At 45.4% G+C, this 23,541-nt stretch overlaps 1 protein-coding gene across 2 annotated transcripts in view; it reads right to left on the bottom strand.

Moving 5' to 3' along the window:
• Positions 1-1,858: 1,858 nt before the first annotated feature.
• Positions 1,859-23,541, bottom strand: part of PCSK6 (proprotein convertase subtilisin/kexin type 6) — a 219,952-nt gene continuing 198,269 nt past the window's right edge. For both annotated transcript variants that reach the window (XM_006901327.1, XM_006901328.1), the window contains 4 exons: positions 13,954-14,057; positions 8,228-8,357; positions 3,340-3,452; positions 1,859-1,956 (listed from right to left, as the gene is read on the bottom strand). In XM_006901327.1, coding sequence (XP_006901389.1) covers positions 1,859-1,956; positions 3,340-3,452; positions 8,228-8,357; positions 13,954-14,057 — 445 coding nt within the window. The remainder of the gene's footprint in view (positions 1,957-3,339; positions 3,453-8,227; positions 8,358-13,953; positions 14,058-23,541) is intronic.

The following is a 23,541-nucleotide window of genomic DNA, read 5'->3' as shown; positions in this document are numbered from 1 at the left end:
CAGAGCTGTGCTTCACTTGGTTTTCCATCACTGATCTTTCGGCAGTAGCTCACGGAGGCCTCATGGTACTCAAACTGCCAACCCCTGCATAAGCAGCTGAGGGCACTAACTACTATGTCACCCAGAAAATACTTCCCAGGACAGGGAAAATCGTCTTAGAGGAGGTGTAGCCAGGGCGCTCTTTAGAGTCAGGATGGTGGAATTTCACTTCACACACTTTGGGCATGTTGTCAGGAGGGGACAGCCCTTGGAAAGAGACATCATGCTAGTAAAGGTGGAGGGTCATCAAAAGAGAGGAAGACCCTCAAGATGGACTGTCACAGTGACTGTCACGATGGACTTGAGCATGTTAGAGATGATGTAGGATAGGGCAAGGCTCATAGGATATTGTTAGGAGTTATAGTTGACTCAATGATATTAACAACTACATAGGGAAAATGTCCCTATATCGGGTTCTGCAGCTCCCACCTATGCTTTGGCCCTTGACAGCATATCTTTCCCGATGATAGACATCCTAGGGTTGGAAATGTGGGACCTTCCCTTAAACTTTATTGTTGCAACATCTGTGAAAGTTCAGAGACTTTTCGAGCAATGACCCTAACCAGATCTCAACATCATGGATGAAGTGCTGTCTACCTCACCGGCTGGTCAGCACCCACATCTGGTGTCTGTGCCTTGTAAAGAAGCACAGGCTTCCTTGCCAGGGGATGTTAACAACTTTATTAATTCAGTGTTAACATTGCATTTGTTCTGGTGTTTTCTTTTTTGGAGCTGTGGATCCACGAACAACAATTTGGTTCTTTCTGGCTCACAGGCAACGAGGCAAGAACATAGTCAAGAGAAGGAACAGGGTGTGATGGACGGACACAAGGTGGAGGAAATTTAAGGCAAACGTTATTCCCATAATAAAGGGAACTCATGAAGCAGATCTGTGCATTTTAAGGAAAATAAATGAAGTATTTGTCAAAATAATTAACCTTGGTAACAATTAGAACATGTAGCTTATAAATCGTCTACACAGGTTTGGCAGAATAAGCCTGTCTGTGCCACACAGGCTCATGATACACACAGATGCAAGTATCAACCCTCAGAACAAGTCTCCCACAATTCCAGAAGAGACCAGTGACTGCTAGACCAGCAGCACAGGCTGCTCTTGGGTAAGCCCAGAGGGACGGAGTGGCCCTGTAGCACCCCTCAGAAGTCTTCACATCAGAAAGTGGGTGTGCAGGTCTACGAAGCTTCCAGAGACACAGAAGGAACGTGGGGATGTGACAAGATGGAAACTTGGCTCATAAAGAGAGAGCTGCAAAGGGTGGCACCTTCCCATGCAGGATATGACTCAGTTACAGCTCCATGTCATAAGTGCTGATTGTGTAGACACACACTCCACCCAGTGTTCACACATCGTGCCTCAAAATCTGTCTTCTTCAGTGTGCTCCAGCTGTCCGCCAGCAGGTGCAGTGGCAGGCCAGAGCAGGCCACCCTGCATCGACGAGTTTAGGTGCCTGCCCAGGCTCAGGAGAGTCTCTAGCACCACACAACTCTCCAGGGTGCCGGCCAGTGCTTCTCCCTCCTGCTTTGGTCTCAATATTCAGGAAACTTATGGTCTCGAATGCTGCCATGGAGCCAGAGCGGTGGATGCTAAAATTCATGTTGTCCTCTTTGAATGTGCCAGAAGAATGTAGCCAGCAAGCAGAGTCTACAAGGGTGCTGCTGTGTGAGGGCCGGCTCCCATGGAGACCACTGTCAGGGCTATGGGAGCAAGTGCTGCTTAGGCCTGGTCTGGGGAAACGTGCCCAGTTTCTCCCAGGCTGCGTTCTGCCTGTTGCAGTGAAGAAGGGAGGGCAAGGAGAGGCCTCTATCCAGACAAGAGGCATGTCCGGCAGCAGAACTGGATGAAGAGCTTCCGCCCACAGAGCCGGTTCGACTTCACCATCTCACAGAATGTCTCATCAGCTGGTGCCCAAGGCAAGGAAAGAAAAGGGAGGATCAATCAGACTTCACAGGGTCTTAGGTGGTGATGACAGCTGAGAATGTGGCTATTCAAAGAGACTGGCATTGTAAAGCTGCCCAGCCATGCTCCAGGAGAGAAGCCTGCAGCCTCACACTTATGCTGCCACACGAGAGACCCTGAGCAGCTGTCATTGTGACAGCAGCTACCAGCGATCAGAGGTTGGGCCTGTTAAGATTGCTGTACTCATTCTACCTCTGCCGGGTGCTGGAGGGGTCCAGGATGATATGGGGAATCCCATAGCCTTCAGAGTCCTGCCATGCTGGGCCTTTGTTACTCCTGCTGTGGTGGCCTATGGCAAATCTAAGACACTGGAAAGGCTTCTAAGGTGGCAGGGTCTGAGGAGCTCAACCACTAGAGGGGCCTGGGTGCATGGGACAGGTCCAGGGGGGTACCCCTCTGGGAGGTAGTGAGGCAAGAGCATTGTGAAGAAAAACACATGAGATGCAGTGAAGGAGGAGAGAAGCATGATGGAGGGTCACTGGATCAGAAGACACGTGTCCATTTACAGACTCTGACAGACCCTCCTGTGACGACATCCCTGACCTTGGGCCAGATGTGTGAGCTGAGCAAGTGACCTCTTAAAGAGGAAGCTTTCTGGCTTTGGAAGGGACTCAGTTCTATGAACCACCAAAGTTGCCCAACAGCATGGCATGAGATCCTCCACATGCGATGTGAGGCATGCCCGTGCACCAGGCATGGTGCCCTCCTACAGCATGTCCAGCCAGCCAGCCTGGCACAGCACAACCTGCCCTGGCTTCCACCAGCTTCAGACTGAGGTCCTTGTAGCCCATGCTATTTCTTGAATCCTTTGGCCCTCTGCTGAGTTTTAAACTCCTCTCTCCTTGTCCCTCAGGCTACCTGAAGACCTAGGCCCTCCTATAGCAGGGGAAGCTGGCTCTGGTCTCAGCCTAGGTGTGGGCATCGGTCCTCCCTGCTGACATCTGCCTGTCCGCTGGCACATGGTCTCTCTGTTGACTAGGGACCTCATTGCTGGGCTTCCCCCTCACAACCTTGGGAAGACTTCCAAGTGAGGCCTGTCCTGTGGAGATGCCATTGCCAAGGACCCATGTCATGGTAGTGGCAATGGTATAAGGATAAAATAATTGTAAATAGTCACCCAGGAGAACAGCAGCAGTTGCTGGGTTGGCGGCTGGGGTGCTTCAGACCAACGTGGGAAGCCTGAGGCAGGTAAGGGGTAGGGCACTGTCTAGGGCAACAGGGAAGTCCCCAAATGGTTCCCTAGGTGTGGCCAGCATGCCTGCTCAGTGGGCTGCCAGCCCAGTGACCACAGCCAGCGGTGAGCTCCTGAGGGATCGCATGCTCACCATTGCTGCATGTGTGGTTGGTAATGCACGATGTTCCCAGCTGAGTGAAGCCCGGCTGGCACTTGCTGCAATTCCTGCTGGAGCCCTCGCAGCTGAGACAGTTCTCATCACACCTGCAGGAGTACAGAGACAGGCCTGCTGGGCAGCAGAAGAGGTCAGGGACAGGCAAGGTCATCCCATGCCACCCCTGGACACTGTTTACGTTGGCAGTCTCCACCAAGTATCTATCCCCATGGGCCTCCTCTATCTGACCTCACAGGGCCCCAGCTGGTCAGCAGGTGTACAGTTGAACTTCTGGCCTCTGAGTCTGCCTGCAGCCCATCTCCACACTCCCCAGTGACACCGTCATCTAGGGCGCCAGGAGTGCACTACTGTCTCCGGCTGCAGCTTGCTTGGCTGGCTGTGGGCTCAGATCGTGGTGCATGATGAACCTGATTCTGAAGTTGGCCTAGTGACTGCACTGTCTTTTAGGCCAGGCCTGTGTCCTCCCAATGCTTGACCCCCTTTGATGGTCCTGGCCAAACTTGGCCCCCAGAAGGCCACGTGGCTGCGTGGGCTGCAGTCTAAATTTGGCTGAAGGGAGGGTCTGGCACCTTGGCTCCTGTGTACATACTACTTGCCACTTATATTTGTGAACAAAGCTTTCCTGGCACATAGCTGCACCTTCCTGGTCATCATGTCTCTCCTGTGCTACAGTGGCAGAGGCTAGGCACATGACAGGCCTTCCTGGTGCTACAGTGGCCGAGGTGAAGCACATGTCAGGCCACACGGTCTGCAAAGTCTCCACTATGCTCTTCCATGCCACAGGGTGTGAAATGCTCATTCCTCACTTTGTGCCCATATGTGACCCATAGGGCCCCCCTGGGTCCAGCATGCGATAAGCAGTTCTGCATAGAGTCCTAACGCTTCCTGTCGCTCCCCACTAAAGGCTGGACAGGACACAGAAGCAGTCTTTTGGGGTGCAGGGGGTGTGAAGTATATGAGGGTCCTGCTCTGTGCCCACAATTCTCTGCTGGAGACAGATGCCACCTTCGTGGAAGCAAGGCTTGCAATGACTGGCTGCCAGTGAACAGGCACTTTGTCACCTCTTTCCAAAGCAGCTTCGATGGAGGCAGATTCCACCACTTCACCTCCAACCTCAGCTGCAGAAGGACAAGGTGACATATTGGTCTGGGCAGGGAGGGTGGTGGGGGTCTGACTATAGTCCCCTGACACCAACAGGAAAGACTGGACCCCCCCCCCCCGAGGAGGGAGGACAGGGCTGCCCACATTCTGAGCAGTTAGCACTGGTCAGCCCACCTGCCCCCCTAAGCAGTGAGAACTGGCCCGTTTGCCCTGCTAAGCATTGAGGACTGGCCCGCCTGCCTAAGCAGCGAGGACTGGCCTGTCTGTCCTGTTAAGCAGTGAGGATGGCCTGCCCGCCCTGTTAAGCAGCGAGGACTGGCTTACTTGCCCTCCTAAGCAGTGAGGACTGGTGTGCCTGCCCTGGTAAGTAGTGAGGACTGGCCTGCCTGCCCTGCTAAGCAGTGAGGACTGGCTTACCTGCCCTCCTAAGCAGTGAGGACTGGTGTGCCTGCCCTGGTAAGTAGTGAGGACTGGCCTGTCCGTGGCCCCAACTCTGAGCAGAGAGGACTGGACTGTCTGTGGTCCCACCCCTGAGCAGGGAGGACAAGGCTGGAGCTCTTCTTGGACTTTGTGCAGCATCTCATTCACTTTTGAAACTCCTTGAGCCTGGTCTCCCAGAGCTTCCTCCTGTAGTCCTGGGGACCCACCACAGGACCCAGAGCCACTGTGGAAAAGAGGACTCTCCCATGATGCTGCTGACATCCCTTCTAGACTATGTCCATGAGCAAGACAGGGCTATTTAAACTTCTTGTTGAGAGCTGTGTTACACACAGCCACTGTGCTAAGCAGACTGTGGTGGCGTGCTGGCAGGGTATTGCTTATTCTCCTTTCCAAACGCTGCCTTCATCAGGCCCAGGGCTTTTCTTTCCTGACCCAGTAGGACAGGATGACAGGGCATTCATTTCCTCCTGCCAATGAACAGGATGTCACACATGTAATTCATTTGCTCCAGTTCCGCAGGAAGGGAAGTCACAGGCACAGGAAGATTTCAGCACCATGCTACTCCCTGAGGGTGATGCTGCCTACTTCTTCCCAGCTTCCCTGTGCTCCTGTTTCTCTGGAAGATACTCATAGCTTCTTTCCTTGGGGTGAGAATGGGTCCTCTAGGGCAGAGGTGATAATTTAGTTGTTTTTTGTCACCAGCCTTATCCCCAAACACCACGGCAATTCTACCCCGGCAAATTCTGGAAGGGAAATGCATCTACTGTGCTTCTTCCTCTCTTGGCATTGCTTTCTGCTGGCTGTTCCAGATAAGAGTCAGACCCCAAACCTGGGACACAGGTCACATTCTCACAGGAGCTCTCTCATCACATTCTCCTGGATGCAGTTTAAAGCGGTAGGTAGCACACCTGATGCCCAGTGGGGACAGGTGCAGGGAGAGCTGTGGGGAGGAAAGCACCTCACAGTGATTCTCTTTCTTCAAATATGGTCTTGCTCCCTCTTTTAGGTCTCTCACTAAGTCTAATGGCTAGGGTCTAGCTCAGCACTACAGGCACTTATTATTTTCCTCACTTAGACCCAAATACCATAGGAACACCCCTTAGCACACCAGCACTCCGGTGCCACCCCTCTAGCTCCCTCAGGCTGAGCAGGGCTTGGCTACCTTCAGTTTCCAGGGCATCACCTGTTGACTGGATCTGCTATGGCCATCTGCAGGAACAGCAGAACACAAGTAAGAACCAGGGGCCTGTGGAGGCTGCACTGCCAAACTGGAAGGGGTGTGCAGACGGAATTCAAGCAGCCTCTATCTGGGAGGGCCCTGCAGACTGAATCCAGGCTGAGTACGCCTGGGAGGGCCCTGCAAAGGAACCCAGGCAGCCCAAACCTGGGAGGGCCCTGCAGAAGGAACAGAGGTTGAACACATCTGGGAGGGCCTGGCAGAAGGAATTCAGGCTGAGCACACCTGGGAGGGACTTGCAGACAGAATCCAGGCTGAACACACCTCACTGGCTGATCAGCCCACATCAAGTAGGACCCTGTAGAGGGAATCCAGGTAGGCCAAGCCTGTTTCTGTTGAGAGGAATCTACAGTGAGGGTTGTCATAGCCAAGAGGACCCTCTCAAAGACAGTCACTTTATTTTCCTTGGCTCTGTATAGGGCCTTCCTTGGGGGTGTTTTTGCCAAGACACGAAATGTTAGGCCAGCAAATTCCACTCCCAAACTAGACATCATGAGACAGAAGCAAGTGCCAGGCACAGAGGAGACAACCTTGACAGGGAACCTTGACAGGGAGCTGCATCCTACCCCTGCCGCTTGGGGATGTCTCACTGTTCATATTCATTGGATACTTAGCATTCTCTAGACTCTGTGCCTTTGACAAAAAATGCAAACTCTCTTTGGGTCACTGGCCTTGTTTAATTACCCATGAAGCATCTTACTATGTAAAACAAAAAGGTAGATTCTGAGAGGACACCGAGCTTGCAAGATGTATCAGCCTGAGTAAAGTTAGCAAATTTTTGACTCAAATAAAAGCTAGGCTACCCTATCACAGGTAACGGCTCTGGTCCCCTGAACCCCTTATCTGTTAAGTCTCATGAGTGCAAAAGTTTGGTAGGGTGCCCTAGTGGGTACAGAATTGCACTACCAACCCTAAGGAAGTTGTTCTAATCCACCAGCTGCTTCTCAGGAGAAAGTGGACAATCTCTTCCCATTTGACTTACAGCCTCTAAAAATCAGCCGCACAGTTGGCTATGAATCGGTTCTGACTTGATGGAAAGGAGTGAGTTTGCTGAATCATTGTGGGGTTGATTTTTTGTTTAAAGGCAGGACTGCTCTGGTGGCAAACTCTGCAGGGAGTGCTGTTAACTGAAAGACAGCACCTGTCTGGCAGCTTGAAATCTTGTCTTGGCTTCTTGAGAGAAAGATGAACAATTTCCTTGTGTACAATTTACAGCCTCTGAAACTGCTAGGGAGGGTCAGCAAGGAGTTGGGTCAATGGCAATGAGTGAGTTTGTGTGAGAGCTTCTTACCTGCCCAAGATCTACTAGTGCTAACATAAAGTGCTCAGCCAAGAGCAGGGAGATGGGTCTGTTCTCTCCACCTACTTGGATGTGGGCCTCAGAAGCTTCTCTTGTTCTTGTTTTATTTCATATGGAAGGTTCTCTCCTTCTCCTACTCACAACCCAACCCCACCATCACTGTCATCACCTCTGCTGCTCTTGTCTTGAACAAGGCAGGCTGCACTGAAGGCAACACAAGAGAAGAGGAAAAAGCACATGCTTTTGTCTTAACTGCCACATCTAGCAACAAAAGGGAACAACACTGCCTAGTCCAAAGCCACCCAATAAGCATGGTGGACTATGCAGATCTGTCAATAAAAGGAATATGGGTGTGACATGGTTAAAATACCTGCTGAATAGGAAATGGCTATAGAATGAGGAAATCACTCTAGATTAGATTATGCTTTTTCTCCGGTGTCCCAAATGTTTTAAAACTGTCAAAGACATTGCTTTCCAATTACCAAAAAAGTGAATACATCCTAGGGTGGCAGAGGTGGGAGCTTTTGCCCTATTGGGCCCTGGGGGGGCAGTCCTTTGTCAGTCTCCCTGCCCAGCTTGGGTACTTGGAATACAGGGGGACTCAGCAATGTCCACTGAAGGAACAAATGAACAGCATCCACCTGCATGTGACCCTTGTCAAGTGACAGGCCTCAGATGTCCCCATGCACTGTTGAGAGTTGCCACCCTTGCCCATTGCCACTCCTTAGCTAGAAATCATGAGTGCTCACCCAGACAAACCAAGGGACGTATGAAAGAAGCCATACCTCCGGCACACTTTGTGGGGCAGGCCTGGCATCTGCTCTGGGTAGAATCCCTCCCCACATGTGGACACACATCTCCAGTCATGGAAGTGGAAGGTGTTGGCACAGTGGATACATTCTTCTTTGCCAGGCCCTGTGGACAGGAAAGGAGTGGAGGTCAAGGACCACTCTAGCAGCCATTACATCCCAGGACTTCCACAAGGCATCATGCACCCACAGCCCGAGGCACTAAAGCAGTGTGAGTGCTTCTGAAAGTGGCTGCAGAGGGGTGTCACATTCCTGTTTCCAGGTAAGGAGAAAGGAAGGGCTGTACTGGGGGCCTAGCACTAACTCTACTCTGCACTGCCTGTGCTATACTGGTTCCAAACACATCCTGCCCAACAAGCACAGCTAATCCTGTCCCTGCCCCTGCCTCTAACCTTGTGCTGTTCTTGCTTCTGTTAGAGCAGCAACACTCAGCTGAGCCCTTAACATACAGCTGCAGAACTCAGATGCACGCTCCCTCTAGGTTTCAAGGATAGCGTAAACAGGATAGAAAATCACCCTCAATTTTTTATGCTAATTGCATTTGGAAATGCTCCAAGCTTAGATACACTTTATTAGATGAAGTATATTAGTAAGATTAATTTCACCTGTTCATTTTCCAAATTTGGCTATTAGGAAATTTAAAATGGCATCTATGACCACTAGACAGACCATAGAGTAGGTGATGTGAAGACAGGGATAAAAATAGTTGTCTCACTGGAAATAATATGGAGATGTGTTAGCAGTGGACAAAGCCCCAATCTTCCTGAAGTTCAGTGAACCCCATTGGCAGCAAAGGGACACCCTGTGAGACCAGGAAGGGATGCGGCTGAGTGCCCTGTGCCAACCCCTCTGGGCCTCAGGGTACTCTAGTACAGAGTGGGCATATGGGAAAAGTGGAGATTCATGGGGAATATAGGGTGAGCACTGGAGGAGGGTCCCGTGTCCCAGCCTCAAGGTTTGCTGACCAGTGGGTGGTTACTGTGTCCTATGAAGAGCTGAGGCTGAGGCCCAAACTGCTCCTCAGGTGGTTACTTTCCAGTGGGGAGAAGCTAAGAAGACCTCACTGTAGGAAACATGTCTAAAAGCAGAACCTCAGTACCCAATACTATATCTCACAAAAACCCCTAAGATCACCTCCACAGAAGAACATCAGCCACACCAGATTCCACCTCCCACAAGACCTTTATTCATGTCTGATAGCACCTCTGATAGAGAACATTAGTTACAACAGATCACCACCACTCACAGCACAACCTCAGTCACACAACATACCACTCACCACAAAGAACTTCAGTACCACCAGATACTACGTCCCACAGAGAACCTCAGTTACACCAGATACCACCTTCCATAGCAGAACCTCAGTCACAACAGATATAACCTCCTACAGAAAACCTCAGTCACACCTGATACCCCCTCCCATGGTACAACCTCACTCACACCAGATACCCCCTTTCACAAACAACCTCAGTCACACCAGATAACACCTTCCACAGAGAACCCCACTCAGATTCTCTCTCCCACAGAGAACTTTAGTTGTATTAGATACCACTTTCCACAATAAAGTCAGTCACACCAGATACCACCTATCACAGAGAACCTCAGTCACACCTGATACCACCTCCCACAGAGAACCTCAGTCACATTTGATACCTTCTCCCACAAAGAACCACAGTCACACAAGATAACATGTCCACAAAAAACCTAAGAAACACCTGATACGATCTTCCAGAGAAAGCCTCAGTCACATCAGATACCACCAGCCACAGCAGAAATTCATTCACACCAGATACCACCTCCCACAGAAAACCACAGTGACACCTGATGCCACCTCGCACAGCAGAACCTCAGTAACACCAGAATCCAACTGCCACAGAGAACCTACCTCAGTTACACCAAGTACCATCTCCCACAGAAAACCTCTGTCATATCTGATGCCATCCCCCACAGAGAATCTCAGTCACACCTGATACTACCTCTCACAGAGAATCTCAGTCACAAGAGATACCATCTATCCCAGAGAACCAGTCATATCCACCTCAGTCACACTTGATAGCATTTACTACAGAGAACCTCAGTCACAAAAGATACCACCTACCAAAGAGAGCCTCAGTCACACCAGATGTCAACTTCCACAGCAGAACCCAAGTCACATCAGATTCTATTTCCCACAGAGAACTTGAGTCACACCTGATACCCCCTCCACAGAGAAACACAGTCACAGTTGCACAGCTGATACTGCCTCCCACAGAGAACCTTAGTCACATCAGATACCACCTTCCACAGAGAACCTCATTCACACTTATTAGCACTTCCCATATTGAGTCAAAGTCATCCTAGACACCACCTCCCACTAAGAATCTCAGTCACACCAGTTACCAGTGCAGAATCCCAGTTACACCTGATACCCCCTGCAACAAAGAACCTCAGTTACTTCAGATACCATCTATCACAGAGAACCTCAGTCGCATCAGATACCACCTCACATAAGGAATCTTAGTCACACCAGGTACAACCTATCACAGAGAATCCCAGTCCATACCAGACACCACCTTCCACAGAGGACTTTAGTCATATCAGATACCGTCTCCTACAGACAACCACAATCACACTTGATACCAGTTCTCCAAAGAGAACCTTAATTACAACAGATACCACATTCCACAGAGAACCAGTCACACAGATAGTAACTCCCTACAAAGAACCTCAGTCATACCAGGTATCATCTCCCACAGTAGAAACTCAGTCACATCAGAAATCATGTCCCACCGAGAACTGCAATCACACCAGATAGCACTCCCAAAGAACCTCAGTTACACCAGATACCATCTCCCACAGCAGAAACTCAGTCATATCAGATACCAAGTACCACAAAGAACCTTAGTCACACCAGATACCACCACCCACAGAAAACTTCAGTCACACCAGATTCTACTGACTGAGAACCTCAGTCACACCAGATACTACTTCCCATGGAGAACATTAGTCAAATAAGATACCATCTCCCACAGAGAACCTGTCACACCAGATACTACCTATGATCGAAGAGACCCTCAGTCATAACAGATTCTACTGACTGAGAATCCCAGTCACACCAGATTCTACTTCCCACGGAGAACATTAGTCAAATAAGATACCATCTCCCACAGAGAACCACAGTCACACCTGATACCACATCCCACAACTGAACCTCAGTCACAAGAGATACCAACCTCCCATAGAGAACCTCAGTCCCACCAGGTATCTCCTCTGTCAGAGGTCCTCAGTCACACCAGATACCACCAACCAGAGTAGAACCACAGTCACACCAGAAACCACCTCCCACTGAAGGTGCACTCTCACACCTGATAGCACTTCCCACAGAGAACCTTAATCACATCATATACCACCTTCCACAGAGAACCTCACTCACACTTAATAGCACTTCCCATATTGAACCAAAGTCATCCCAGACACCATCTCCCACTAAGAATCTCAGCCACACCAGTTACCAGTGGAGGTGAGGTTAGGAGGGAAGTCAGTGAGATGGAGCAGTGGGCAATGTCTGCCCAGGGCTGGACCTCCCTCCTCCATTTACTGACCCCTAGCTTAACTCAGTAGCCAGAAGAGTACTAGCTGCTTCAAGAAGTAACAGAGACTTGCACTCGGTGGCTTTCACTCTATGGGACTGGTGTCTAGTGTATGAGATTTGAAAGGTGGTGTGAAGAGGCAGAACATTCCACTTGTTTCCAAAGTCCAGGGAAATGCTCTGAGCTTGAATTTGGGGAAAATAATGAGAGGAATGAGAAGCAGGTATTGTGAAATGTTGGGGAGGAAGGGAGTGCCTCTGGCCAGGATGGGTCACCTGAGCTCCAGACAGGTTCAAGCCTCCCAACGGTCTTTAATACGGGGTAGAAAAAGCTCTCCTGCATTTGGCTGTACCAGTTTGAAAAAGCTTCCTCCCTGGGAAGACGGCTGCCACGTCTGTTGAGCTGGGAGTGATTCTCACAAGGCTGAGGTTCTAACCAATCTGCATGTCCCACTTCTGTAAGCCCACCCTATCCTGCCTTCCTGTGTATGTAAGTGCAGTGCAGATCCCAAGAAAATTGAGCTGGATTGATTCTCTGATCCTCTCCCAGAGTGGTGTATCTTTGTCATGCTTACTCCCATCAGGGTGTTGCTGTCAAGTTGCCAGCGAACAGACAGCAACAAGCAGTAGCTGTGCTGGTTTCCAGGTGGTTAACAGCTACCTTGGATGGTGCTCTCCATGGAAGCTGGGCCCTGCCCTGGAATCTGTGGGCCACATGGTGCTCACAGATGCAGCCCTGCGCAGAACTATAGAGTACTATATGTATTAGTGACACTGCAACGTTGGACCTGAAATCACCCTCATTTCATTGTCAACCTAAAGACACATAATTGCTCTATGGGAGGAAGGCAGGCAGGCAATCTCCTCTGGCATGATTCGCAGACTCCAAAAACTCAGTGGAGAGTCTAGCTTCCAACTGGAAGGTACTCAAAAACAACAATAAAGATTATCAGTAACACCAAGGAGGAGCATACTTCTTAGAACAACCAATCATACAAGATCAAAGGGCAGCATTTGCCAAGGGCTAAAGCCATTGGTGAATCTGATTCAGGCCATAGTCTTTTCAATCACTTGCTGTGCATCTGAGAGCTGGACAATGAATAGCGATGACAGAAGAAAATGTGATGCCTTTGAGCTGTGCTATTGGAGAAGATCACCAAATATCCCATGGATGGCCAAAAGAACAGATATGCATTGGAGAGGGTGCAGCCGGAGTGCCCTTTGGAGGCAAAAATGATGAGACTTTGCCTCACATACTTTGGGCATGTTGCTATTTCTTGGAGAGGGACATGATGTTGGGAAGGGTGGGGGTTCAGCAATAGAGAGGAAGACCCTAAACCAGGTAGATTGACACAGAGACTGCTACAATGGGCTCTTGAGTGTTGGTAAGTGTGAGGATGGTGCAGGATAGAATGGGAGGTTTAGATCCTTTGTTCACAGGGTCTCTATGAGTCATACTCAACTCGACGGTACCTAACAACTAACAACAATAAAGCCAGTGGTAGCTTAGTGGTAATGAATTGTATTGCCAACACAAAGATATACAGTTCAAAAACACTAGCTACTCCCCAGGAAAAAAATGAGCAATCTCTTCCCATGTGATTTACTGCCTCTGAAAACCCATTTAAGGGTCAGCTATGAATAGACTCTGACTGGAAGATGTTCAACAACAACAATAGAAAGGCTCAGAAGGCAGAGAAGGACAGAAAGGAAGAAGGAATGGAAATGGAAAACACAGGGAGTGAGTGGGGAGAGTGCTGTTACAGTGTGAAGATTAGAATAAAGGAAAAATTGGAAGCTTTCTTTTCCCCACCCACAGCCCACCTATGTGCCCAGCCTCTGTGTTCTCTATCTCTCACTGCTCTCAAAGCCAGTTACTCTGTAGCAATGTCAGGTCCCTGACAAAGGGGATGTTTAGCTAGCATTCTCTCCAGAGACTGAAAATAGTCACTGCTGACAGGGTTCCTAATGCTTGGAGATCCCAGTATGCTTGTTCAGCATGGCCCCTGAATTTTACTGCAAGTCCCCTAGGGGACTATTCTCAGCTGCAGGATGATTTGCTGATAGACCCCTGCTGCCCAGGGTACAAGTGTCTGGTGTAGGGACAAAGAGCTCTGGGTGTCAGAGGACTCACCAACACAGGTCTGGCAGGTAGGGTGGCACTGCCCACATCGAATAAGCTCTGAGTCAAAATAGGTGCCTGGCTCACAATCTGGTATGCAGCTTCCCCTTGCAAGGCTGTGGGAAAGAAAACAAGGCAGGCTTCCAAATCTAGACTGAAGTCTGAAACAAGTTTTGAAGCCACAAATCAATCCCACTGCTATCCAAATGATTCCAATAAATCACCCTACAGGACAGAGTGGAACTGATCCATAGCGTCTCCATAGCAGTATTCTTCATGGAAGTGGACAATCTTTATCTTGCTCCTGTGGAGTGGCTGGTGGGACTGACTTTTGCCTTTTGGTCAGCAGCACAACACTTAAATCACTGCGCCTTAAACTCCTTGAAGCAAGTTATGGTTGCTCTCAAATGCCTTTCAAGAGGGAACATGAAAAGTGACAGTTATTTGTGTCACTTAGGAGCTGGTGAAAGTGGAGAAGCTGTACAGCAACCTGCTGGTGATCAGCTGCAGTAGGAATCTGGGGCAGGGAGTCTATAAGACTGGCCTGCAGCTCCCATCAAGAACATATAAAACAGGACTGACATGGGGGTTGGGAGAAAACTAAGTGGGGATATATAATGTAACTTGCATTGAAACAAATGAGGAATAGAACTGCTTATAAGGAATATATGATTGGGCATTGTTTGCATGACAATAGTCCAGAATAAGAGCTGCATAGTAAAGTGGACTGGGGTTGAGGGGTAGGAATTGTACAACAATGAAAGAATTTTTTTTCATTCAAAGAAAAAGCAAACGGCAGGGTTGGGCTTGGCAGGGAGGAAAATGTGCAACAATAAATGAATGAAAATAATAATAATGAAAAAAAAAATAAAGAACCACAGTCCTTGTCTTGGTACAAGAGTCCATATCCTCATGTTTTCTCCTGGTCTGTGATCAAACCCCAGCCTTGAGAAAAGAACCTGAGTATATATGTGATCACTTGTCCAGTGTGATGAGTGTGATGGCAACCTGGCTAGTCAGTGATCTTTGTGGCAGGTACTGGACTGGCTGCTGCTCCATCATGTAACACATAACACCCTTCATAAATGAGTTTCGTTGCGGGTATGGTTTGCCTTACGTGTAAATGAACATCCTGGGAAAACTCACTTTTAGACTTGACTGTGTGCTGCACACTGCTTGGGACAGAAGCTAGTGGTTGTTGCTAAGGTTGGTATTATGGAAGATGGGTGTAATTTCTCCATCTCCTCCTAGATCACTTACTATACCAAACCACACAGAAGCCTTAGTAAGGTTTATACATTTTAATAATAGAATAATAAGTAACCCTCTTGGCCTAGTGTTGAAGGAGCTGCATTGCTAACCCAAAGGCAGCGCCTCTCTGGCCATGTGAAGCCAGCAGTATCTCCACAGGAGATAGATGGGAAATCTCTGTATGCATGTTTTACAGTCTCCGAAACGTCAATGGAGGTCAGATCCAAGTTGGTTCTGATTCAGAGGCAATGAATTGAGCTGTTGAATATAGTTTAAAATAAAAACACAGTTGTTTTTAGATCAATGATTTTAAATACTGCATTTATAAATTATAAATTGGTTTGTAAAATCTTTTTACACTAAATTACAACATTACTAGGGAGTGAATGGAAGTATTTAAAAATTTTCTTCTTTTAATTAGTACTTCATGCTAAAAAAAATTATTGCTATAGGTTTCCAAATGCTGATTATCATAAAACTATAGCTTTTAAAACAGGAGAGAATGTGAAAAATGAGTATTTGCAAAAATTACTGTAGCAATAAGAGATATGCAAACCAAAACCACAATGAGATACCATCTCACTCCAGTAGCAGTGGCAAAGTTTAACAGGTCAGCAAGTAATAAATGTTGGAGAGGATGTGGAGAGATTGGAACACTTATACATTGTTGGTGGGATTGTAAAATGGTACAACCACTCTGGAAGACAGTTTGGCACTTCCTCAAAAAGCTGAATGTAGACATTTCCTATGACCCAACTATTTCACTGCTTGGAATATACCCTGAGAAAATCAGAACTGAAGCACAAATGGAGACTTGTACACCAATGTTCATAGCAGCATTATTCACCTTCACAAGAACATGGAAACAACCCAAATGTCCAATCACAAATAAATGGATTGAGAAATTATGGTATATTCACACAGTGAAACACTATGCAGCATGCAGGAGCAATGATTTTGAAAATCACTACCTAACTTGAGAGGGAGTGGAGAGCACTATGCTAAGTGAACTAACTCAGGCCCATAACGGCAAATACAGTATAGCTATTATTGTAGAAATAGAACAATAACTAGTACAACATGCATAAGGATCCAAGGTGGGGAGTGTAGAAGCAAAGGGGTGAGGATGGGCAGAGGGGTAATCATAGTGTCACTCAATTTGATGGGTAGAGGGAAGGGTGGGTAAAGGAAATGGGAAGATCTTGTGTGAAAAACAATGTATATGAGCTCTGTAAGTAAACCAGTATAAAATAAAAATGTTATTTTTAAAACAAATTCGTTTCAATTTTATTGGAAAAAAACCAGCTCCTGGTCTTATTGATGGTTTCAACTGTTTATTTTCTATCTCATTGATTTCAGCTCTTGTCCTTATAATTTCTTTTCTTCTAGAGGCTGTAGGATTAGATTGTTGATCTTTTTCTATTTGCTGAAGGTGTTGAGTTAGATCATTGATTCTTCTTTTTTCTTCCTTTTTTATGTGTGTGCTTATTGCTATGAACTGCCCCCTGAGGACTGCCTTAGCTGTGTCCCAGGGGTTTTGGTAAATTGTATCTTCATTATCATTTGTTTCAAGGAACTTTTTAATTTCATTTATAACTCAATCATGTTCTAGCAGATAATTATTTAGTTTCTACATGGGTGGGTTTGTAAGCTTTATTCTTCTGTGGTTGATTTCTAATTTTATGGCATTGCGGTCTGAGAAAATACTGTGTATTATTTCAACATTTTTTAATTTGTTGAGGCCTGCTTTGTGACCTAGTATATGATCAATTTTGGTATGCTGAGTGAACTAACCCACAATGACAAATATTGTATAAAACCGTTATTGCAGAATGAGTATAAGGATCCAGGAGGGATGGGACAGACTGGAAGCAGAGGGATGTGGATGGACAGGGTGAATACGGTTTAATCATTGGATTGTACAATTTGATGGGTAGCGGGGGTGAGTGAAATTGAAAGAATTTGTTCAAATTCGTATAAGAATTCTGTAAATAAACTAGTAAAAAAACCCCACCCCCCAAAAATTACTGCAGCAATGAAAAGAACCACAATTGCTTGTAGTAGATGCAGATGAAACTATGTGACATTATAACTGGGTAATAATGACACCTCTGATCATAGCAAATCAGAAGAGACAAAAGTCCATTAACACAGATTCTTAGCCTTTTCTTTTTTTAATTGAAATTTTAATGAAAGTTTATAGAGACTTTGGATTTCTATTTATTCACTGTTGTACATTTTCCCACCCTGCCCATTCCTCCCCCATTTGTTTTTTCCTTTAAAAAGTAAAAAAAAAAACACCAAAAATACCTTCATTATTATACAATCCTCCCCAGTCCATACCCCCATGAATCTCTCATTCTAGACTCTTGTCATGAAAAGAATACCTAATCATATTATTCCTTTCAAACAGTTTTCTCCCTCATCTCTTTCAATGCAGTATACATTATTTATTCCCTCTTATCTTAGATGGCCCCAACCCCCAAAATATTATGCATTATTTTTCCCTTTGTGACTGAGATATTTCACTCAGCATAATGTCCTCCAGGGTCACCTATTTTTTTCCTTGTTTTTCAAAGCAGCATAGTATTCCATTGTGTGAATATACCAGAGTTTCTCTATCCATTAGTTTGTTGTTGGGCACTTGGGTTGTTTCCAAATCTTCGTTACTGGGAATAAAGCTGAAATGAACATGCATGTGCATATATCTGCTTGGATGGCAGTTATGGTTTCTTTAGGATATATTCCTAGCAGTGGAATTTCTGGGTCAAATGGTATTTCTATTTCCAACTTTTTGAGAAAGAACCACACTGCCTTCCATAGTGGTTGCACCATTTTACACTCCCACCAACAGTGAGTAAGGGTTCCAGTTTCTCCACAACCTCACCAGCATTTGCTGTTTGCTGTTTTGTCAAATTTTGCTATTCTTACTTGGTGAGATAATATATCATAGTTCTTTTGATTTGCATTTCTCTTAGAGTGAGGGATTTTGAACATTTCTTCATGTGCTTGTTGGCAATCTGAGTATCTTCTTTGGTGAAGTGTCTGCTTACATTCTGTGCAAATTTTTCAATTGGGTTGTTTACCTTTATCTTGTTGTGGTGCTTGAGTATTCTATAATTCTAGATATAAGTCCCTTATCAGACATGTCCTTACCAAATATTTTTCCTGTCTGTGGCTTCTCTTTTTACCCTGCTGGAGAAGTTTCTGGATGTGCATAGGGATTTGATTCTTAGAAGGTCCCAACCATCTATTTTATCTTCTCCTGGTTGTAGATTCTTAGCCTTTTGTTGTTGCATGCCATCAGTCGAGTCAGAACTGATTCATAGCAGACTTTCCAGAGGTTGTAGAGAGATTAGAACCCTGGGAAGGTAAAATGGTGCAACCACTATGGAAAGCAGTCTGGTGCTTTTTCTAACAGTTGGAAACAGAACTACTAATTCACTCAGCAATTCCACTATTGAGATTGCCCATTTTTCTCCCACAGAGGAGCTAGTGGATTTGAACTTTGTGCCTCTGAGACTGCATACCACCTTCTTACCACTAGTCCACCAGAGTTCTCCTCTTAGCCTTGTAGGTGTATTCTTATGTATAAAGCAGGCTCACAAAAAGCACACGTGCTGCCATAACCAACAAGAAGGATGTTCTTGTTATTAGAAGCTATTGATTTGGTTGTGATCCAGTGACTCTCATGTGTTGAAATGCATCATACACTGAAATATATCCTCTGTAAATACATGTTGTTGTTATGTGCCGTCAAGACACCTGCAATTCATAGCAACCCTATGCACATTAGCTCTGAAGTCTGCCCTGTCCTGAGCCAATTTCACTGACTCCAACACACCAACCCCCATTGTTCCACCAGTTACTGTATCTATCCATCTCATCTGGGGTGTTCCTCTCCTGTGCTGTCCCTCCACCCTTCTGTGCATGCTGTCCTTCTCCAAGAATTGGTCCCTCCTGGCCACATGCCCAAAGTATGTGAGATGGAGCTACAAAAACCTAGCCTCCAAGGAGGAACTTTGTTTCACCCTCTGCATGACAGACCTATTTGTTTTCTTGATGGTCCATGGTATGTTCAAGACTCTCCTCCAGAACCACAACTCAAAAGCATCAATTCTTCTTCTGTCATCCTTATTCAATGTCCAGATCTCTGATGCATAGCAAGTAATTGCAAAAATCATGGCCTGGATCAGGTACACCTTGGTCTCTAGACTGACAGTGTTCCTTCTCAGTACCCTGGAGAGGTCCCTAACAGCAGATTTTCCCAGTGTACTTTGTCTTTTGATTTCCTGACTGCTGGTGCCAACAGTGTTGATATCGGAGCCAAGCAAGCATTAAGTAACTGTTAACAACCTCAATCTCTTCTGCATCCATCATGGTGCTGCCAATTGGTCCAGTGGTAAGACTCTTTGTCTTCTTGAGGTACAGCTTCAATCCATATTGAAGACTACAGTCCTTGACCTTCTGCAGCAAGTGCTTCACATTCTCCTCAGTTTCAGCAAGCAAGGTTGTGTCATCTGTATAATGTAGGTTGTTTATGAGTCTTCCTCAAATCTTGATGCCACATTTCTCCTCATAAAGCCCAGCCTCCTGAATGATCTGTTCTGCACATAGATTGAAAATGTGTAGAGACAGCATACATCCCTGATGCACTCCTTTCTTGATTTTGAACCATGCAGTGTTTTCCTGCTTTGTTCTTAGGACTGTTTCCTAGTCCAAGTATGGGTTTTGCATAAACACAATCAAGTGTTCTTGGATTCCTATTTTCCTCATATGCTATTTCTTCAAATTCTTCTGTGTCAGCCAATTCTTTTTGGTACAGTGACTCTGTATACTTCTACCACCTTCTTTTAATGTTTCGTGGATCATTCAATATTCTGCCTGTAATATTTATAAATATGCTTAATGATATAATGTGGAAGCTGTGGATTGACTCACCCCCATGTGTTAGAGTACATGCATATGGAAGGATCTCCATGATGTGGTACAGCACATGCATATGATCACATAATGTAGAAGCTGTGGAATGAGTCCTGACTAAGTGTTAAAGTTCATGTACATAATGATGTGACATAGAGCTTTGGAAGGATTACCTCAATGTGGTAAAGTACATGCATATGATGATATAATGTGGAAGCTGTGAATGACCCCTCATGATCTGTTAGATAAAATAGCTTTAGGAGAATTAATTATCTACCATAGCTCTTATATGCCCTAAGAGGAATTATCCTAGTGTGTGCCCTATAATATCTTTTATCTTAACAGAGATAAAAGGCAAATAGTAGAAATAGGGACAAGGCTTACTATCAAAAAGTAGTCATTTTCAGGAGTTGTGGTTAGGCATCCTTGAGTCAAGTATGACTCACAGTCACCCTAAGAACAATAGACTTGAACACTGTCCTATCTCATGACATCCTCATCATTTCTTACACATTTGAGCCCATTACTTCAGGCATTGTGTCAATTCATTTCGTTCAAGATCTTTCTTTCAGTGACTCTCCATTTTCCTAGCATGATGTCCCTTTTCAAGAACTATCCCCTTCTAACAACATGCCTGATGTATGTGAGGAAATGCTTTATCATCTTTGCCTCCAAGGAGCACTCTGGTTGCACTTTTCCCAATACGTATCTGTTCTTTTGAAAGCCCACCAGGTATGTGGTACTCCAACACCACAACTCAAATTCTTTTGTCATTCTTGTTCAGCTCGCAGATGCATGGCAAGTGACTGAAAAGATCATGGCCTAAATCATGTGCACCTTAGTCTTTAAACTGACATTATATCATTGCTCCTCAGTAGTGTGGAAAGATTTTAATAACTCCTGACTTCTGGTATCAAGGGTGTTGATCGTGGATCCAAGTAAGATAACACTGTTAACAGTGTCAATTTTTTCTTCATCTGTCATGATGTTGTTTATCAGTCTAGTGGTGAGGATTTTTGTCCTCTTGATATACCACGTGGGACCTCCTAAGCTCAAGTGGAAGGGAGTGGGACAGCTGGAGCAGCTTGAGTGAGGTGGAGAAGCCAGCTCTGGAAGGGAAAGACAGACTTACTAGTTTTCCATTCAGGATCTTTTAAGAGACCCCTTAAGCTCAAATGGAAGGGAATGGCATAGCCGGAGCAGCTTGAATAAGGTGGAGAAGCCAGTTTTAGAGGGGGAAAAAACAAGGCTTCCTGGTTTCCCATTCAGGTACTTTGAGGCATCACTACTGTTAGAAGGGAGCACAAATACACAGGTCATTCACAAAACACTGCCATTTGTTACAATGACCTAATGTCTACCGAGAAAAGACTCACATAATATCAAGAAAGCAGCAATCTGCCTCAGTTATAATGAAAAAACAAAATAACCCTTCTCTAAAAAAGCAGACCCAATGAATACCCCAGATAGAAAGAACTAGAAGAAGTATGTTAATGTGAAATTATTTGAACAGCTGCAGAAGAAGATGTAAATGAGGGAAGAAACAATTAAGATATCAAATAGTCCAGAGACAACAGTCCAGAAGAAATATGTTGATGAAGAGCAACTTGCAACAGCTATCGAAGAAAATGCAAAAGATGGAAGAAATAGTTGATAGTATAGATAAAGATATATAAGAACTTAAAAAATCATCACAAGACAGAGAGGGTACAGTCAAAACAGAACTGGAAATAATAGAAAAGCATGAAGATGCAAGCCAGAATATTAAGACCAAAATGACAGAAGTGTCCAGCATGCTGGTAGCACAAAAAAGAACTGAAGAGATGCAACAGTGAGTTGGAAGACAAGAGCCTCATTGAAAACATACTAGAAGAAATATCAGAGATGAGCCATAAAGAAAATAAAGAAAACATTAGAGTCATGTGGGATAAGATGAAATAGAATAACATATGTATGCCTGGAATTCCAGAACAAGGGAGTGACAGGGAAATCACTGGGAAAATTGTGGAAGAAGTACTAAGAAAAGAGGAGCTGAATAGCAAACAGTGCATTTAAATAGAGAAGGGAAAGAACGAAAAGAAATATATGATTAGGTATTATTTGCATGACAAAAGTCCAGAATAAGAGCTGCATAAACAAAGTGGACTGGAGAACAGGGGGAGGGAGGAAATAGTGCAACAATGAAAGAAATTTTTTCTTCTTATATTTTATTGAAAGATTATAGAGAACTTAGATTTCCATTCACTCACTGTTGCACATTTTCCTCCCTACCCACTCTTCCCTCCCCAGTTCACTATTCTTTTTGAGAAGAAAAAGAATCCTTTCATTGTGATACAATCCCCCCTCCACTGCGCACCCCCACTCCAGTCCACTTTACTATGAAGCTCTTATTCTGGACTTTGGCCATGCAAATAATACCTAATTATACATCCCTTTTAAACAGTTCTCTTTCCCATCTGTCTCAATGCAGTGTACATTATTTAACCTCTCTTTTCTTAGTTTCCCCCACACCTGATGTCAGTCTTGTTTTGTAACAGTGGCATTATGTAATACTTGTTCATTTGTGATTGAGATATTTCACTCAACATAATGTCCTCCAGGGTCACCCATTTTGTATTGCAGAAGCTCCTTTTTTATCAATGTAGAATAGTATTCCATGGTGTGAATATACCACAGTTTCTCTATCCATTCATTTGTTGATAGGCACGTGGGTTGTTTCCAAATCTTTGCTATTGTGAACAAAGCTGCAATAAACATAGGTGTGCATATATCTGCCTGGGTGGCAGTTATGGTTTCTTCAGGATATATTCCCAGCAGTGGAATTTCAGGTCAAATGGTATTTCTATTTCCAACTTTTTGAGGAAGCGCCATACTGTCTTCCACAGCGGTTGCACCATTTTACACTCCCACCAACAGTGAGTAAGGGTTGCAGTTTCTCCACAACCTCCCCAGCATTTGTTGTTTGCTGCTCTGTTGAATTTTGCTATTCTTACTGGGGTGAGATGATATCTCATAGTTGTTTTGATTTGCATTTCTCTTAGAGCTAGGGATTTTGAACATTTCTTCATGTGTTTCTTGGCCATCTGAATGTCTTCTTTAGTGAAGTGTCTGTTCATATCCTGTGCCCATTTTGTAATTAGTTGTTTATTTTATCTTGTGGTGCTGAAGTATTCTATAAATTCTAAATATAAGTCCCTTATCAGACATGCCATTACCAAATATTATTTCCCAGTCTGTGGTTTTCCTTTTTACCCTGCTGGTGAAGATTTTGGATGTGTTACTGATTGGAAGAGATCTATATTTGTTCCCATCCTAAAGAAGGGTGACCCAATAGAGTGTGGAAACTATAGAACAATATCATTGATTTCACATGCAAGCAAGATTCTACTGAAGATTATCCAAAAATGACTGGAACAGCACATCAGC

The sequence above is a fragment of the Elephantulus edwardii genome, unplaced genomic scaffold (genome assembly GCF_000299155.1).
Source record: "Elephantulus edwardii isolate Elephantulus edwardi_28Jun2011 unplaced genomic scaffold, EleEdw1.0 scaffold00319, whole genome shotgun sequence".
Lineage (NCBI taxonomy): Eukaryota > Metazoa > Chordata > Mammalia > Macroscelidea > Macroscelididae > Elephantulus > Elephantulus edwardii.
The sequence above is the reverse complement of the archived record's forward strand: the minus strand, read 5'-3'. Positions and strand labels throughout refer to the sequence as shown.